The sequence below is a fragment of the Echinops telfairi genome, unplaced genomic scaffold (genome assembly GCF_000313985.2).
Source record: "Echinops telfairi isolate 266 unplaced genomic scaffold, ASM31398v2 ScPeMD7_23;HRSCAF=83, whole genome shotgun sequence".
Classification (NCBI taxonomy): domain Eukaryota; kingdom Metazoa; phylum Chordata; class Mammalia; order Afrosoricida; family Tenrecidae; genus Echinops; species Echinops telfairi.
The window spans coordinates 13,399,741-13,418,618 of NW_022103920.1; the positions used below are offsets into that span (position 1 = coordinate 13,399,741).

General features: G+C 53.9%; 1 protein-coding gene across 1 annotated transcript in view; it reads left to right on the forward strand.

Annotated features, from left to right (window-relative positions):
- The window catches only part of PLXNA4 (plexin A4), a 387,926-nt gene that overhangs the window by 198,962 nt on the left and 170,086 nt on the right, over positions 1 to 18,878 (forward strand). Inside the window, exon 3 of the mRNA XM_045288925.1 lies at positions 17,132 to 17,263. Within this exon, the coding sequence (XP_045144860.1) occupies positions 17,132 to 17,263 (132 nt within the window). The remainder of the gene's footprint in view (positions 1 to 17,131; positions 17,264 to 18,878) is intronic.

The following is an 18,878-nucleotide window of genomic DNA, read 5'->3' on the forward strand; positions in this document are numbered from 1 at the left end:
GGGGTGTGTGTGGGTGTGTGTGTGGGGGGGGGGAGGGGGGCGGTGTTCTTTGCTCTCCACTCTGTATCCTGTAATCTATGAAACATGTCAGACTCCACTTTTGGGGCCAGGGCTCAGAGGTCAGCCGGGTACAGCAGTCCCAATCCTGGCTCTGGGAAGAGTTTCAGTGTTGGGATTACACAGCTCACCTCTCCAATGGCATTGGCCAAATGCATGCTCTTGGCAATGACTTCCTTGGACGTAGGCGCCAGTCCTGGTTTCCCAAAGGCCACTAGATTCTACTGTGGACTATCTGGGTCACAGTCACTTCCCCTCACCGCATCTCAGACACAAGCTTCTTAAGAGCAATGTTTTGTTTATTTTTAGGGGCAATACACACAACCAGAGTTGCTTGTGCTCACAATTCCTACACAGACAGTTCAATGACATTGACTACATTGTTCTTCACATGTCCGCATCCTCACCGTTTACCCAGACTGCTCCATGGCATTACAGGGCACTCTACCCTCTAATGAGCCACCAGCTTTAGATGAACTGCTGTCGCTTTAGACCCATGCAGGTAATGCTTCAGAAGTTTGCTGCACACACGCAAGGTGAACGTTCTTTACTAATTGGACTAAACTGTAATTTTGTTAATGATAGTTTCGGGTCATGGTTTAAAGATTATTTCTAGGCACAAGATTTGGGGGGTTTTCCAGTCTCAGTGAATCCAGTGGGTCTGGTTTCCAGATGAATTTGAAGTTCTGTTCCCCACTCCTCCTCCTTTTGATCGGGAGCCACCTCCTCAGTCTATAATCAAAATGTTTGAATTGTGCTAGTCAGACACACCCGTTTCTTCGGTCTCACTCTTCTGTTTTCAAACTCTTTATTATGAATGGCGAATGACCGTGAGGACAGCACAGGACCGCACGGTTTCATCTCTGTAGTGCGTAAGGTCGGTATGGGCAGGAACCATCTCGATGGCACCTAACAACAGCGACATTATGAATTGAATGAATGTTTATAGAGCGAGTCAGTTCCCCATTGTTTCCTGGCCTGGATGGGACCCCTACCATGGAGTATCATGTTATCCCACTTCCTCCTTGTCTCCGTAGCCATTCCCCCTTCTCTCCTGACCCTCCGCACTTGGCTCTTTGGATCCGGGATGCTTGGTTCTTCCAAGGAGTGTGTGCCTCCCATTGTTCACCGCACAGACCTGCTGATAGTTTGACTGACAGCAGAGCCTGTGGGTGAGCTCTGTGCCATATCTGAAGGGCGACTAAGGGCAACCATCTCAGGGGGTCTGTCAGTGCTGGATGACTGAGTTTGAGTTTTCTTGCACATTTCCTCCCTATCTAGGACCCTCTAATGTGACCCTTTTCGGTTGGTAGCAATAGCCGGGCACCATCTAGTTCTTCTGGTCTCAGAGCTTGGAGACTGAGTTTCTCATGATCCATTAGCCTGATTGATTGTTGGTTGCATGGGCCTTCTCTGGTCTTCACTAGTCTTTCCTCTGGACAGGGAGAGGTCAGTCGTGGCACCTGAGAGGGCCACTTGCAAACTTAGGAGAGTGCAGTCCCTACTCACCAAAGTAGGAGGTGAAACATGGTCTCTGTGGACTATGTTATGCCAATAGTCGCCCAAGACTGTGGCTTTGAGAGTCCTACACGCAGTGGACTCCTTCCTTCGAGGTGTTTGGTCATGGCTAAGAAGTTGTCATCATTGCACCGCATGCCACATCACAGCGGATATGTTACAGCAAAGGCAGGTACATACAAGGGGACTTCAAAAGTTTCTCTGGGGGAAAAAAAAGGGAATTAAAAATAATAGACGTTTTCCATGAACTTTATGAAGCTCCCTCGGATGGATGCAAACTACATTTTTGTAGTTTTGATTCTTTAGGGTTAAGACAGGTTTCTAAGGTTTTGCAACAACTTTTTCTGACTTACTCTCAGATAGGGCTGCCATGATAACCCAGATAGAGAGGGTCAGATGGGTGCATGAGCGTGTTAATATGCTACTGAGCATTAGCCAGCTATGTTATCTTATTAATTATTCATTTTCCAACCTCCCACTCCAATTGTCTCAGTTGCTCTGCCCCCTCTCTGCCCATGCCTCAGTTTCCACATCTGAGGCCTGGGGAGAGAGACTTCAGGAGTCTCTGTGGGCTTGGCTGTAGCTGAGGGTTTGGCTCGGTGCCTCTGAGCTCTCAGATCAATAGTTTAATTGCCCTGAACCACTGGGGCCTCAGCGAAGCCACATAAGTAATTGTTGTAAGTGTGGCCAGTGACCAAGGGGAAGGTTTTCCGATATCTTCTTTTAAATGCATTTCTCTCTCCCATGCTCTGGCAGAGGGAGGGCCCCAGGCGGGCCTGTGAAATGACCACTTTTTCTTTAAGGCCCTTTGCTCCAGTGCCCACCCTCCCCATCCTGCAGCCGCTCCCGGGCCAAAGGTCAGCCGTCTGGTTTGGGGGGACAGTGTCTTTGGCCTGGATCCCAGGCTCTGCGGCTTTCCTGGGGACATGGGGTGGTCAAAAGGCCCTTTGTGACATCACAGCCCCACTCCCTCCAGGCCCGGGGCCCCTGCCTCCCCATCTGTGCATTCCAGCCCTGCCTGGTGATGTCACCACAGACAGGGACCTCTTCTCAGCTCCAGAGTGCTGCATGGGCCCAGCCCTTGCCTGAGGTGCCTTTGGGAACAGCTTTCTGACTGGGAGCCATTCACGGGCCTCCTCCGAGGCGCCTGCATCCCTGAGCTCCCGTTTGTACCCCTTCCAAGTGTCTCTGAGCAGCAGCAGCGTGGCGGCGAGAGGCTGAGAGGTGTGGGGGCACGAGGGGGAGGATGGAAGACCAAGGACAAGTGGAACAGGCCTGGCCCAAGCCTGTGGCTGGCGCAAAGACTCTCTCGTTGTGGTTGGCTCTGACCCATAGCACCCCTATGTACCACAGAGGGCAGTGCTGCTCCCTCCTCACCATCGCTTCTGTGCCTGGGCCCCGGGTTGCAGCCACTGTGTCAGTCCATCTCGGGCAGTGCCTTCCTCTTCTTTACCCACCCCTGCACTTTACCAAACATGACGTCCTTCTCCAGGGACCGGTCTCTTCTGACAACATGTCCAAAGTATGTAAGGCCAAGACTTGCCATCCTTGCCGCTAAGGAGCACTCTGACCTTACTTCTTGCAAGACGGATGGGTGTGTCCTTTCAGCAGGCCATGGTACTTTTGATGGTCTTCCCCAGCACCACAAGCGAAAGGCATCGATTCTTCTGCAATCTTCCTTCTTCAGTGTCCAACTTTCCATGTGCATGTGAGGCCACGAGGAAGACCGTGGCTCGGGTCAGGCACGCCTCAGTCCCCAAAGTCACATCCTTGCTCTTCAATACTCTGCAGAGGTCTTGTGCAGCAGATTGACCTAAAGCAATGTGCACTCTCTAGGGATGGTTCACGAGAGGACGGTGACTGAGAGAGGAGGCCTGGTGGGGCAGCAGCTAAGCACTCCTCTGCTTACTTTAAGGCCGATGGTTCGAGGCCCCCCACCCCCCACCCCAGGTTGCGAGGGAGAAAGATGGCAGTCTAGGAACATGACCCGGTGGCTCAGAACAGCCTCAAGGACGCAAGAGGACAGCCAGACAGTGACCACCCCATGGTGGCTGGTGCACAGCACGCTGGCTGCCCTGGGGCTCCTGACCGTGTGCAGCTGGGCAAGGTTCACAGAGTCACACTCCGACCTGGGGTTCACTCTGGGGCCCATGAGAGGTGCAGGCACCTGGGGAGCCCAGGTGTGCATGTAGGGGGGCGTTGCTGGGGCTTCTGGTCTAGACTGGAGTACAGGAGACTTCCTGAGTCTCCAGTCAATGCTGCATGTCCCCCTCACTGACTTCTGGTCCCCGATCCTAGCCACAGTGTCCAGAGTCCCCTGAGAGTGCTCCTGAGAGCACTGGGATCTCAGATGCCCATTGATGGTTCAGAGCCCGCAGCCAGGGGTGCCACCGAGACCCATGCGTTTCCCAAAGGGTGCCCTGGCCCAGGGCCAGTAGGCTCTTGCAGAGAGGGCTGGTGGGGCACCCCAACAGGAAGCAAGCAGGCAGCGCTCCCCGCACACATGAGCCCACCCCACTGTCTCCCATGGTGCTTTCTGCACCCTGAACGGGCGGAGGCCCCAGCTGCTTGATGAGGCTTGTGAGGTGACCCAGAGGGAAGCCCGTCAGGAGAGCAGCTGTCCAAGGCACAGACACCTATCTATTTTTTGTCAGGGAGATTGCAGGACAGAGCCAGGGGCTGAGCTGCCCACCTGTGGCTTTCGGCAGATGTCTCAGAACAGTGGGCACCTGTGGTGGGGACCCGTGTGAGGTCAGCTGTGTGGCTGCCCTGGCTGTTGGGGTGGCCCGATGGATCTTTAAGGACAGGACATCAGAGTCCAAGCTTGGGTGAGTCTCCAGACTCTGGTCTTTTTCCTTGCTGGACGGACCTCATTGATTCTGTGTTAACCTCTGAACATGTAAGCAAGTGACTGTGGGGCTTCACGGGGCCGATGGGGGCCCTGCTGGGTGGGGGCTGTTCTGTGCTTCAATGTTGTGTGAGTCTGGGATGACCAGAGAAACAAATTCGTAGACACTCGTATGTGTATAAGAAAGAGCTTTATATACAAGAGCAATTAAGAAAGCAACACAGCCCAGTCCAGTCCAAGCCCTTAAGTCTGATATTGGCCCATCTGTCCAATACCAGTCTATAAAATTCCTCTTCAGACTCACAAAACACATGTAATGATGCCAAATACAGGAAGATCACAGGCCAGTGGGTAAAGTCTTGTGGATCCAGTGGCATTGTGAGCATCTCAGCGCTGGCAGGGGTCACCACATGGTTCCTCCAGCTCAGGGCACTAGTGTGGTTCCATGTGTCTTGTCAGCTGCAATGTCTTCCAGGGAGTGAGCCGAAAGAGAGAGTGTCTCCTGCCTCCAAGGAGGGGGTTCCCAGAATCCTCAGGAGAAGGCCATGCCCACACAGAGGCCTCATTGGCTATGACCTGATAACCAGGCTAGATTCCACCCCTTCACTCCTAATCCTCTCAAATGGACAGACAATTATATAACCTCCACAAATATCCTCCTCACCCCCATGGTCATCTTCATCTTCCTACTAACTAGCCCGCCCACTCTAAAGTGCCACAGCTAACCCCGACCAATTTGGCCTGCCTGCTGTCTGCCAGGCTCTGTCCTGAGAGCCTTTCCCAGGTGGCCCTGGTGAAGTTCACACCATCACCCTGGGGTTCCCGGTTCTTCCCCTCCTGCTTCAGCCCAGGGGCGGCAGACACATCCCAGAAGTCCTGGGAGAGGCCACAGGGGTGGGGAAGGAAACAGCTTCGGCTCCATCCTCCCACCCTCCCGGCTGCAGGCTCACCCACAATCTGCCCTCACAGCAGCGACAGGCCCACTGGAAGCCTAAGGGGCCAATGCGTGTGTGGATGGGCTCAGCGGAGGGTGGCACAAAACTGGAGGGCATGTCCCAAAGGAGTTTCCCTGTGGGTGGGTCTGATGGACAGGCCCTTGGAGGAGAGTCTGCTCAAACGCCAGGGGGCTGATGGGCCTGGGGAGTCCTCCGGTGGCCCAGAGGGTTAAGCAAACAGCTGCTAGTAGGAATGTGAGTGGCGCAGATCTGCCCACAAGCGCCTCAGAAGAAAGGCCTGAGGGTCCTCTCTCAAGCTCCTCTGCCCACACGAATCCGTGCCCCCCACCGCAGCCTGCAAGCTGTGTGTGTTTCCTCTGATGGGCGTGGGTGGGCTGCAAGGACTCAGGGTGGGCACGGCAGGGGAGGGACAGCTGAGGACATGGTGTCCACAGGCCTCTGAGAGAGTGCAGGGGGAGACAGAGAGGAAATGGACAAGCTTGGTGGAGTGGGGAAGATGGGGATAGTGAGGAGGAGAAGGGGGAGGAGGTGCTCCTGGTGTGTGGGCAGGGGTGGTCTGATTCTGCTAGAGAGCTCTCGGGGCGCAGGGACGTGCAGGATGGTGTGAGAGGAGCGAGGTGGGGCGGGGAGATGGCCATCTTCACCCCAAGGTTGCACGAGGGTTTGGACTCGGGAATCGAGGGTCCAGCCTGGCATGCTAACTGGCAGGGTCTGAATGTGAAGGGCTGAGGAGGCAGAGCTGCTCCAAGGCTGGGGGACACCTGGGGGGGAGGCAACCTCTTGATTCGGTCAAGGCCCAGCCATGGAGTCTCTGCTCGGAGTCACTGGAAGCTTCCCTCCCCCACAGTAGGGCGGGCCGTTACGGACCCCTGAAGGTACTCTGCCAGCTCACAAGTCTCGTCTCCTTTTGCTTCTCGGGCCTCCAACTGGGCCTGGCTTCTCCTCATTCTGGTCCAGCTGTCCAAAGCAGCTGCCTCGCCGGACGCCGAGGAGGCCGGGCTCCCAGCGTGGAGGAGTGCTGACTGCAATGTTCATGGCTCACCTCCGTGCCAGGAGCTTAGGGTGCTTTCTGGACATTAACCCGTTCACGCCTACAGCAGCCGTGGGTCCAAGAGAGGAGACAGTCGCCCCATCTTTCGGATGAGCTGGGCATAAGGAGAAGAGGGTTCGGGGCAGGAGGAGAGTGACTTGGCCGAGTCCTAGGATGAGGTCTCGAGGGCTGAGCTGTGTTCTCGCAAGAGTTGTTGAAGCCCTAACCCCTGGCCCTTGTGAGTGTGACTTTATTTGGAAATAGGGTCCTGGTAGGTATCACTAGTTGGGATGAGCTCAGTGGGGCGTGCCCCACTTCAGCCTACCTGATGTCCTTGTAGGAGGAGAAGAAAGGACACAGAGACACACAGTGAGGTAGCCATATGACGACGGAGTAAGAGGTTGGAGTGATGAGTTTGTAAGTCAAGGATTGCTGGCATCGTCAGAAGTTAGGGGAGAGGCAGGGAACAGCTTTGTATCCCGAGAGCTTCCAGGGGAAACACATCCCACCAACAACTTGGTTTCAGACTTCTGGTTTCTGAACTGTGAGAAAATAAATCTCTGCAGTCTAGGCCACTCGGGTTGTGGCCTTTGGAGGGATGGCCTGAGGACACTAACACAGGAGGCAACCAGAAGTGTGGATTAGGAAGCTGGAGACCTGACCCTGGGGTCTGGCACTGTGACAAAGTCAAAGCAGATTCAGAAGAAGACGCGGAACAAGGGATGTCATCACTGATGTCAGGTGGGTCTTGGCTGAAAGCAGACAACACCAGAAAGAGGTTTCCTGGTGTTTCATGGACCACATGAAGGCATTCAGCTGTGTGGATCATCACCCACGATAGCCCTGAAAAGAATGGGAATTCCAGACCACTTCCCTGCCCATGGACCAAGAGGCAGTTGAACAAGCAGAAAGGGCATAATTTAAAATCAGAAAAGGTGAGGGATCAGGATTGCATCCTGTCACCATACTTAATCAATCTGAAGGCTGAGCAATTCATCAGGGAAGCTGAACTGTATGAAGAGGAGCTGGCATCAGGATTGGAGGAAGGCTCATTAATTAACAACCCGCAGTATTTAGAGGACACAGCCTTGCTTGCTGAAAGTGAGGAGGACTTGAAGCACGTGCTGATGGAGTTCAAGGACTGCCGACTTCAATATGGATTATAACTTAATGCAAAGAAGACCACATTCCTCACCATTCAACCAATAGATAGCCCCATAAGTGGAGAGAAGATGGAAGTGGTCAGGGATGTCATCGTGCTTGGGTTCACAGTCAATGCGTATGGAAGTCGCAGTCAAGAGATCCATCAGCCTATTTAATTGGGCAGATCGGCCACACAAGACTTCTTGAACATGTTGAAGAGCCAGAATGTCCCTTTGAGGACTAAGGTGCGCTTGGCCCCAGCCATGGCGACTCACCAAGACATTTGGTCGATCTGGAAAAAGGAGAGGAGAGATTATTTACTCGCCACTTGTTGGTTTGGCAGAAGGGTGAGGGTACCATACACTTCACACATGTCCACTCACCCTGGGTCTTGGCAAATGGTCACCCTCATTCTTATGACAAGGGGCTCAGACAAAGCAACAATGGTGAGGATCATGGGGGACCCAGCAGTGTTTCATTTTCTGCATATAAGGTGGTGATGAGTTGGAAGTGACTCTGAGGTTGGAACAGCAGCAACATTCTCATTACACAGGCCTCCTCGGCCTTGGACATGAGACCCAGGCAGAAGAGCAAGCGGTTGAGCCCACGGGCAAACCCTCAGCATTCTGCTCCTGCATCCGCATCATGATGGTTGTGGTGGTTGAGCCACACATGTGTGTGTCTGTCATTGAGGGTTTACCACAGTTCAGCTAGCCCCCAGCTTGACCAAACATGATGTCTTTTTTGGGTGAGGGGTTTTTCCTGATGGCGTGCCTAAAGTCCAGTGAGCTTTCTTCGGATGGGTCTGTTTTTCTGGGATGAGGAGCAGTCATTCGATGCAACCAAGGCTCTAGGATCATAAGGTGGTTGGTCCATCAGGATTCTAACCTGGACCACCGGCATCTCAGCCCTGGGGAGTGAGTCTCCTTGGATAAAGGCAATAAGAGAGAGGCCCTCTGAAGTAGCTTGCATTTGCAATCTGCTGGTCTGTGCTTTTTGTAGGAACAGCAGCCTGACAATGTTCCCTTTTATTGCTGCAGCATCTCCCCCCTCCCCCCCCCCACCTAGATTTTTATCGTAGCTTTGCCTCACCATCCATCCATGTGGAAGAGGGATGGGGCACTGTCTCTAAAGTCCTTGGATTGGACAGTGCGGGACAAGCTGTCCTCATGGTGGCCTTAGAAAGTCCTGGCCTGGTGTGGTGTATGTGTGTGCGATCCGGTTGTCCTGATGGTATTTGGGAACACGGCATGGGGTTTGGGCATGCACGGGGCTGGGCTGATGGATGGCCTTCCCCTCCTGCAGTCCTTGGACATCCTCTCTCTCCTGCTGGTACCCAGAAATCAAAACACTTTCATCTTGTTCCTCTGGGATAGCTTGAGTAGCTGGAACAAAGAAGAGGGTTTATGTCTTTCTTCGTGCCATAGACCAGCGAGCAGGAGACTCATGCCCAAGTATGCGCTGGGTCTGGGTTGGGGCTTCTGGCTCTGCTCCTGCTGCTGAATTGTCCAGTTTCAGCATCCCTGTCCATTTGACCATGAGGCTTCAGTGGTTCCGTGGTGGAATCTTTACCACCCACTGGTAGGAGAACGGGTTTCAGTGCCCAGCCAGTACCTCTCAATGAAATCCCTATATGGATCACATGGGCCTGGCCTGCAGCCTGTGATGAGCATGGCGCAGGGCCAGACATCGGGAAGTCTCACTGTGCACGGAGTTGCCAAGAGTTGGGGACTAACTCGATGGCAGCCAAGGTCAATGACAATAACTGTCTGGTGCCCACCGGGTGACGTAGGGAAGGCCTGCGTTGTTTAAGGCTGGACTACCGTCTTGATGAGTAACTTGCAGCTTCCCATTCATTCTATAAGGGTTTCTTTCTTGAGCACCTACTATGTGTCATGGGTCTGGGATACATCAGAGAAAATAAGATTTCTGCTCCCAAGGAGCTTACAGCCAGGTTAAAATGTTAAAATGTAGTACTCAGTCATTTGATCTGTCTTATGAACCATTTAAGTTTGTTTCAGTTTTCAATACTCTCTACTTTCTTTTCGATTGAGGTTTTTATCTCTTTTACTTTGCTCTTGTTGTATGTTTTTAAAATGTTTTTCTGTATGTGAAATCGAGGATTAGGCAGTCGATAGAGACAGTACCTGGATTCCTGCAACCTGGAGGAAGGGTGTGGCAGGGGTGTTGGGGGCAAATGAGGAACTCATGACCATGAGGACAAGAATGAAGAACGTGCCCTGAAGCTTGGACACTGTCCTTGGGGGGATGGACTGGCAAGTTGTATGGTATGCGAATTAGATGCTTATAAAGCGGTGAAACATTTTTAAAAATTAAAAACATAAAAGAAGCAAAAGCAACAGATGAAAAGCATCAACAGTGAGCCCCATAGGCTGTTAGAACGTGGCAAGTGCTGTGTCCACTAGTGGGGGAGGGGAGATTCATGGCGACTTGTAGTGGCCCCCGTGACAGAGGAGAGCTGCCTCATGGGGTTTCCAAGGCCTTCATCTTTCAGAAGAAGGTTGTCACCTCTCTCTCCCACACCGTGGCTGGTGGGTTCGAACTGCTGACCTTGTGACTAGCACCAGCATGCTTATTAGCACCCTTATGCTCCCAGGGCACCTTACAAGTTACCACAAAACCAACCCTCCAAGCCCACTGTCACCGAGTCCATTCCAGTGCATCGTGACCCCAGATAGTGTTTCCAGACCATGAATCTTACAGGGTAGACAGCCTCATCTTGGTCCCTCAGAGAGGTTGTTGGGTTTGAACCTCTGACCTTGTGGTTTGTACCCCAATGCTGAACCCACAGAAGTAGAGCTGAGAGAGGATGCTGGGGAGCCAGAGGAGACGGAGACCTTTGAGCTTAAAGGTCGAAGAGCTGGGAAGACTGGAGGCGACTTAGGGAATTCCTTCTTCTCCGGATTTCACTGGGTGGGCGATAGGAATATTGATTGACACTGGAGAGTGAGTGCGTGGGGCAAGACAGGACTGGGAGAGACAGCAGCCCCTGTGAGGGTGGTGGGGAGGTAGAAGCTGTCCAACCCAGTGCCCATTCCGTTAGGACTGCTATAATGATTGACCACAACCCCCCGCCTGCTGCCCGGGCCAGCTGACCCTCGATGACAGAACAAAACTGCTCCTTAGAGTTTCCAAGACAGTCACCCTTCACAGGGGCAGACAGCCTCATCTCTCTCCCTGTGGTTCGATCCACCCACCTGGTGCTGGACCTAGGTTCCACCATCGCTCCTGACCACTAACCAGGAGACTCAAAGGATACCACATAAAAGTATCCTTTCAAAGAAAGCCTGAGTCACGTGGCCACACGGTGGGCTTCTCCTGGAGGCCCTGAAGGGGCTGTTCTTGCCCCTCTGTGGGAGCAGAGGAGGGGGCTGCCCCTTTGGCAAGGATGAGCAGGGTTTGCTCATTAACGAGATGACTCTGAGCCGGGGGCAGCCGGACGCTGGAATGCAGCATCTGCTGGCGCCTGGGAGACGGTATTTATTGTTACATGCGCCCGTGGATGTAAACAAACAGCCCAGATAATGTTCAAATAACACACACACAGCTGCTGGCAGCTCCCAGAGGGCCGACCTGTGTGGAGGGACAAGCTGCTCAGGGGGGAACAGCGTCTGCCTAGTGGAACTGGTGCGCACAGTGCCCGGAGGCAGAGGTGGCTGCTGAGGGGGGCAGGCGGGGGTCCCGGGGCTACAGGAGGGAAGGGGCTGTGCTAACCAGGAAGCTCCGTGGAGGAGAGCGAGTGGCAGGAAGGATGGGCAGGATGGAATGCTTGTATATGGTGTGTGTGTGTGTGTGAATGTATACGCTCAGACCCACGTGCCTGACCTTGTACTGTGCTGGCAGTTGCCACCAAGTCACCTCCCACTTTCGGCAACCACAGAACAGTAACTGGATTCGTGGTTCTGCACAATCTCCATCACTGTTAGGCTACTGGGGTCTGTTGTCTCAGCCGTTGTGTCGATCAGTCAGTAGTCTGCCCGAGTGTACCAATCACCTCCACGCTTGCGGTGGCCCTGTCTTGATGATGACTGAGTCCTCCGGGGTGTCCCCACTGGCTCTCCTCTCATCTCAACCCTATCTTTGTGGATGGCAGAATCTTTCTTAGGCCCTTCCAGCATTGCGGGCCTCCACGGGGCCCTGACCAGCAGTGCCTCGATGCGCCATGCTGTGTTCCTGTGAACTGGGCCCGCATGATGCTCGTTGCTACCCGTGGAATCCCACTCCAGTGCAATTTTTCATTGGCTGGCCCCTCTGCTGCCTTGCAGCCTGGGGGACACGGACTGGTGACTCAGAGATCTCCTTCCAGGACCGCATCTAGTCACTCAGAGCCCAGTATCTGGTAACTGGTCCTCAGGTCGGTTTTGCAGGAGGGAGCTGGCCATTCATTCAGCCACGGTTCAGCGGGTGGCATCCTTGAGTTGTGCCAGTGGTTAACATATTCAACTGCTAGCCAAGAGGTGGGCAGTTCAAGTCTACACAGAGGCACCTCAGAAGAAAGGCCTGGCTAGTGATCTATTTTGGAAACCTCAGCCATTGTGAACCCCAAGGAGCACAGTCCCCCACTCTAGCCCACCACGTCTGAGTTGATTCGAGGGCGACAGGTACTGGGTATTTACTGGGTACCACGCCGGGGCGTGGGGACCCAGGGCTGAAGGGCTGTGTGGTCTCTGTCTTCAAGAGACTCCCAGTGGTATATGTGCTTATACCAGTGCAGCTCCTCCGCCACCTCCACCTCTATCCTGCCCCGAGGATGCACCTTCTCCCGCCACTTTAGCACCATGGTGTGGCTTCTCGCTGTCCCAGGGAGCTGAGACTCAGCCGCACGTTTCCCTGATCCCTTCTCCAGACCGTTTATGAAATTCCTTAAATAGGAGTAGTCGTGTGAGACGCCTGCTTGAGAAAACCTCCCCTTCATACCTCGACTTAGCCTTTTTCTGTCTCAGAGTCCGTTCCTTCTCCCAGACCAAACTGCCTGCCGGAAGCCCTTCAGAGACTCGTTATTTTCAAGTACCTTTTGATGTGGAACCTTGTCAGGGGCTTCTGGCAAAAATAAAATATGAATAGTTGAGAACCAAGCGCTGTGTTCAGGACTGAGAGACCTGGGAGACCAGTCCTCTCACTGGTGCCTCGTTGAGCTTGGACAGCGCACGTCCGGGCGTCAATTTCTGTGTCTCCATCTCTGTGATAAGAATGATCACGCTGACAGTGAACATCATAAACATTTTACAGCCAGCGGATGAGACAGTGTTACTTAAGGATGCTTTGCAAGGTATGAAACAGAACTGGAAGTGATGGTTATTTGGAAAATTTACAGCAACATCATCTGTAGCTGCGTGTACATTTCTCTCTTATGAAAGTGTTGTAAAAACTTCACTTCCCCCACCTGGAGGGGATCTGAATTTAACCCCAACCTTGTGGATTCCCCTGGGGGTGGGGGGATGCATGCCCATGTGGCCAGTAGTATCCCATGCAACAGGAGAACATTGTCTAGTATAAACGTATAAAAACCTTGACACCAGAGTCAGTCAGACTTTGATATGGGCCAAGGCTTTACATAAAGCCCCTTAGCTCTATGTCCTACAACAAGGGACTTAAACCCTCTTGGGCCTCACCTATAAATGGAGAAGGGCGGCAATATTATTGTTATTATTATGTAACCACGAAATTTAAATTAAAAAACACACATCTAACATGTTGAGCATCATGTGGCCAGTCCATAAACAGCATCTCTGGGGCATATCTGCTGCCCAAGACCTCTTTAACGTGTCAAAGATCAAGGTTGGCACTTGGAGGATTCAAGTCTGCTTGACCTAGGCCTGAGTAGCTTCAGTCACTTCATATGCATGCAAAAGCTGGCCGCTGAATAGGGGAGCCTGAAACAGGATCTTGACATTTTAATCGTGGCATGGACAAAGACTACTGAGAGTACCTCAGGCTACCAGAAGAACAAACACACATCTATCTTGGAAGCAGTCCAACCAGAATGCTCCTTAGAACCCAGAATGATGAGACTTGGCGGCACCTGTTGTGGCTGTGTTATCAGGTGAGACCAGTCCCTGAACAAGGACATCATCCATGGGAGAACAGAGGGGTAGTGAAGAGGAAGAAGAGTCGTGACAAGGTGGACTGACCCAGTGGCTGCAGCAATGGGCTCAAGTCTAACAGGAATTGTGAGGACGGGGTGCACGATGGGGAAATGTTTTGTTTTGTGGTTTGTAGGTAGGCGGCTGTGAGTTGGAACCCATGCGAAGGCACCTGTCCAGAGCACCGTGTCACTGTTGTCTATCGTAGGACCCACGAGCTGGCAGAGAGTATCTGGATTTTATGAACGATTGCCAAACAGGTAGCAAAACCCGCCCCCACCCCAACTCCTTTTAGCCCTCTGCAGGGTGAACGAGTCTTTCGACAGCAGTATCCAGGAACACTTTCCTTCCTGGTTCCTGGAACAACGTGGAGGTTGTGGGGATAGGGAGAGGCCTACCTTTCAAATTACTTGTCTCCACTCTGTAGCCCCTCCAGCTTCCCTGGGGAAGGCCGGCCTATGAAATTATATCCCAATGGGATCCCCTGACCACACCTGCCTCTGACCCCAGATTACCCAACTTCCTCTGCTGGCCACCTGCACCCAACACGTCAGCTTCATGCTAAAGAGCAGAGAAGTTGGGGGTGCTCAGGCATTGAATCCAATTTCTCTTGGGGATCAGACCAAGGGGTGTTGGATGGGACTTAGTTCCGCTACCGTTCCCTAGGGGAGTTGGCCCCTGCCACCAGCCGGCAGTATCTGGACACCAGCCGGGACTCTCAGTATCAGTCTCGTGAGCCGACACACAGCTGGGGCTGAAGCTCCACTGGGCTGGGGGCCAAGCCCATCACCGCTGGTCAGACTTGGGTGGTAATCCCAATTGGTTTTGTGCGAACTCCCAATTTCATCGAGATTAAGAAAGGACCTGGGCAGGGTGGACATCTGGTGGCTTAGGGGTGGGCACAGGAGAAGGAGGGCTACTGGAATTTAAGACATGTTTCTGTCCAGGGCTAAGTTTGCCTCTCCTCCTTTAATTCTTTTGCCTTTTTATTTTTTTAATGAGTTTAGTGGGGAGCCGGCAAAGAGGAGTGCTAACCTCATTTGTGTAGGCCTTCATTTGTTTAATAAACACTTGCTAAGCTCAGGTGTGTGCACATCAAGGTCCGGAATGAGTGGCCAAGGCTCCGAAATCGTAGGGACCTGCAACCAACCTTGAACTCAGCCTTCTCCCTCCAAGGGAACTGCGCAGGAGGGATTGGGAGATTCCACCAGGAAGACGCTCTCTCAGGTCTCCTGGGTGTGTGTTGGAGTGGGGGTGTGGGTGTCAGGGGGGTGTTTGGAAAAGCACAGACTTCAGCGTTCAGCGGAGCTTCTAATTCTGGCCCTGCACTTTGTCCTGAAGCTCAGGCTAGTCATTTGATGCCCCAGCCTTCTCCTGTCCTCACCTGTCATTGCTATAACAGTCAGGATGTTCCGTGTCTCTCGTCAATAGTGAGGAAGAGGCTGGAGTCGGCTATTGGCTCAAGTGCGTCATCGCAGAGCCTTGGTCTCCATCTCTGCCCTTGGCCTTCCCTGTTTCGCTCCCCTCTTGGCCACCAAAGGACTGCCAACAGGTCCCTGAGCTGTGCATCTTTGTCCCTGCTGAGGAAGAAGGGACCTTCGATGGTGCCATGACACTTGGGAAAACATCCCCAGCAATTGGTTTCTGGGGAAGAGCAGCCTTCGAAAGCCCGACGGAACACGCTTCTATCTGGATACACATGGGTTCGGCAGCTGTTGGAGTTGCCGCCACAGCCGGGTTGGTGTTTGCGATGACTGAGGACAGGGATCTCTCACTCCACCAAAAAACCAAAGTCTCTGCTCGACCTTGAGTGCATCCCCCCAACCGGCCATTGTGGCTGGGGACCAGCGCTGCGTTGGTTGGTGTTGGTTTGCCTTCAGCTGATCCCACAGAAAGAGGGGCCATGGATGCTGGCTCACTGGTGCCCATCAGGGACTGGCCCGGGGGAGGGTGGACGCTGAAGAGATCATGCAAGGGGTACCCAGTGAACCTGAAGCCGTTGGACAGAGAGAGTTGCATGAATGCAGAATGATGGGCCACACTTTCTCCCCCGGATTCTCAGAAAGGCCTAAAAAGAGCGTTCAAAGGGGAAACAAACCAGATACGAGCAAACCTGAAATCCAACATAGCCTGGGGTCACAGGTGAGTGACTTCAGCAGAAAGAGAGGAGGCCCACGTTCAGGTGACCTGAAGGGGCCCGTTGCCTTGCCCGTGCAGTGCCGTCTTGCCTGGAACATAGTTCCTCTGGCTAACCATTTTATTCTCCTTGATGTCACGAGAGGTTAAATATTAAATCATAAGACTTGAAAAAAATAAGGGTGCATGGTGGAAACGTTCGGAATGTAACTGCTTTGGTTTGTTTCAGTTTGCTATTAAAATCACACTGGACGTATTCGTCTTACGCTAATGGCGTCTAACCTGGTTTGGTAATCCCGCACACCCCTCCCCCAGTCAGCGTCCCTACGTTTCTGGACGATGGTTTCTGCTTCCGTGGGAGATGCTTAGCACTCAGGCAAAGGTTACGTTGGCGCTATGTGCTGAGACTGGTGATGGCTCCAGGGGCAAGGACAGCACCCACTGGCTCCAGGGACATCAGTGAGAGTTGGAAAGCCCTATGTGGTCGAGATAGGTCCTCAGTCTTCAGGAGTGTGTGCGTCAAACTCATTCCCAGGACCCTGGCACCATCCAAGCCCCCATTCGAGGAAGGGTCTGCAGATGACCCAGGAACGATCTGTCCACCAAGCATTGTCCTATGTTTCAGCATGTCTCCTGTCTGAAGCACCTGTTCTTGGGATGCCGCCTCCTCTTCCCTGGGGACTTGACTAGAATGCCCAGGACACCTGAGCATCCAACATCTCCTCCCAGACAGCATGTATCCGCCAAGGGGTTCCATGGCCCAAAAGAGACCTGGTGGCGCACAACTCCTGGGGCTGGCTCTTTGCCTGGCTCCCAGCCTGGGACCACAGTGGCATCTTGGCAGCTATTTCCAAGGGTCGGCCGTCTACATTTCCTTCCGCTAACAAATGCTCGTTTGTTTTAGCTTGCTTTCGAAATCTCTGAAATGACAGTGGCCGTATCGGTCTTAGACTCATGGCTAATAAACAGCTTGCTAACAAATGCAGCAAGAAGTCTTGCCTTTCAGCAGTCGCTAAGTCTACCTCAGCGGTCCGCTGCTCACCCATGCCACTCTCCCCCGAATGCCAGCCCCTTCCCTCCTCCAAAGAGCTAGGAGTGAGATGCCAAGGGCTGAGCAGGCGGCAGGAGGATAAGTGAGGGTGGGTGAAGCCCCCTTGGTCAGCGTCCTCTCCTCTGGCGAGCCGTTCCCTACGCCAACCCTCCTTCCCCGATGACGAGGGTGCGTTCTCCCGCCCTTGGGCTCTGAGCTCCCTTCCTCGACTTGACTTCAGGGGCTGACCATTGGATGATGCAGCGTCCGAACTCACCTGGGCTCCCCTCTGCCTCTTCTCCTCCTCAGATCCGCGTCGATGGGCCCAGCGGCAAAGCCCACCAGTACGAGACGGTGCAGGTGGTGGACTCGGGCCCTGTCCTCCGGGATATGGCCTTCTCCAAAGACCACGAGGAGCTGTTCATCATGTCGGACAAGCAGGTAAGGCTCCGCGTGCGCTGGACACCAGCCTGCGGCCGGGCAGTGGCTCCGCACGAGCCGGTAGACAGCTGCAGGCTCCCGCGCAGGGATCCGTGGCGCTCTGAGTGTGCCCTTGTGTTTATGTTGTCTAAGGACTGAGCCCCAGGGGGCGGAAACATTGACAGGATGGGTGCGCCTCGAATCAATCCCAGGTTTCAACGCGGTGGTACTTGTGGGCTCTGGGCAGCCAGTCTCTCCTCGATTTTGAAGAAACTTGGCAGAGATGTCCACTTCCGGCTCCAGATTTCCCTCTACAGAGTCAGTGTCTTGGCCCCAGGACCCCCTGCAGGGATAAGGATTTGTTGCTGAGAGTGGTGGGTAGAGAGAACCCATGGAAGGGTCTGTGTAAGGAGTGAGGGGACGCAGCCTGTGCCCTAGGCCTCTCTGGCACCAGCAATTCCCTCATGGAACCTCGGGGGAAATCTACCAAGCCGAGCTGGCTGGAGCAAGCCAGGGGCGGGGACTGCTGGTCCCCATGCACAGTAGGACGCCGCACAGATGGGGTTGCTTCTGGAACTCAGCTGAGCATGCAGGACTTCTTCGGGGGCTCCCTGAACTCAGGCCAGGTGTCATATCCCATCAGCAGGCCAAGGAGGGGTGAGCCACCTCAGATGGCTAACGCATTTGGGGGTACTTCCTGGGGTCTCCGAATTCTCTGCCTCCCTTGAGTGTTCTCCCTCATGCCCCGCCCCTACCCCACCCCAGTGTGACTCGGCACAGCCATGCCTCTTTTCCCGTCATCTGTTCGTGGGATAGTGGTTCCCGGGGGTCGTCAGCCCAGCCCATGAATATGAAGCAGCCTTGAGGAGGTGAGACCACTCTTATTCATCTTCCTGAGCCCCCCGGAGGACCTGCAGACAGAGTCTGGATTGTCCCAGCCTGTGCCCTCTCAGCACAGTGGGGGAGATGAATGCCACATTATAACACCCACGGGGCTTGTCCATTATGCCTTGGCGGCCAGAGGCAGCCCCGCCCTCTCGAGAGTGCAATGACATCTTCTCTGGGAGTGGGACTTCCCGCTTTCCCAGCTCCAACCACACTGAGGCCCATTGTGGCCCCCCTCGGGGATGCCGCCATCCTTGGCAGTGACCTGATGTAAAGGCCGAGGAGGGGACCATGTTGCCTTGAGACTGGGGGCTCCTGACTCGGTCGGCAGCCGGGTGGAAGGCTGCTCCCTGGTTTGTCTGGCTTCCTGCCTTGTTGTCATGGGACCATCCCTTCCCATTCCCCGTCCACCTCCGAGAGCTTAGGAGCTGAGGTGAAGGAAGCCACTTTCCTGGGTGGAACGAATGGGTCCTTTGGGGAAGACCCAAGGGCTCCCAAGGCTTTGGACACATAGGACTTCATACCCAACCTGAAAACCAAGGTGTCTGCACCTGGCCTCTAAGGACTGGGGGGCCAACGTCAAAAAATAGACTCAGGAAGTAGTGCGGACCATCCCGTCATCCTCCGATAGCTGCACTGGGTCTCTGAGTATCGCTCTTCTCCTGGGCTGTCCTGCTGGGTTCTTCTTGGGCCTTTGCCCTGAGCCCACTCTCCTTCCCTAGCAGCATGGCCACTCCCCATTCAAGCTCGC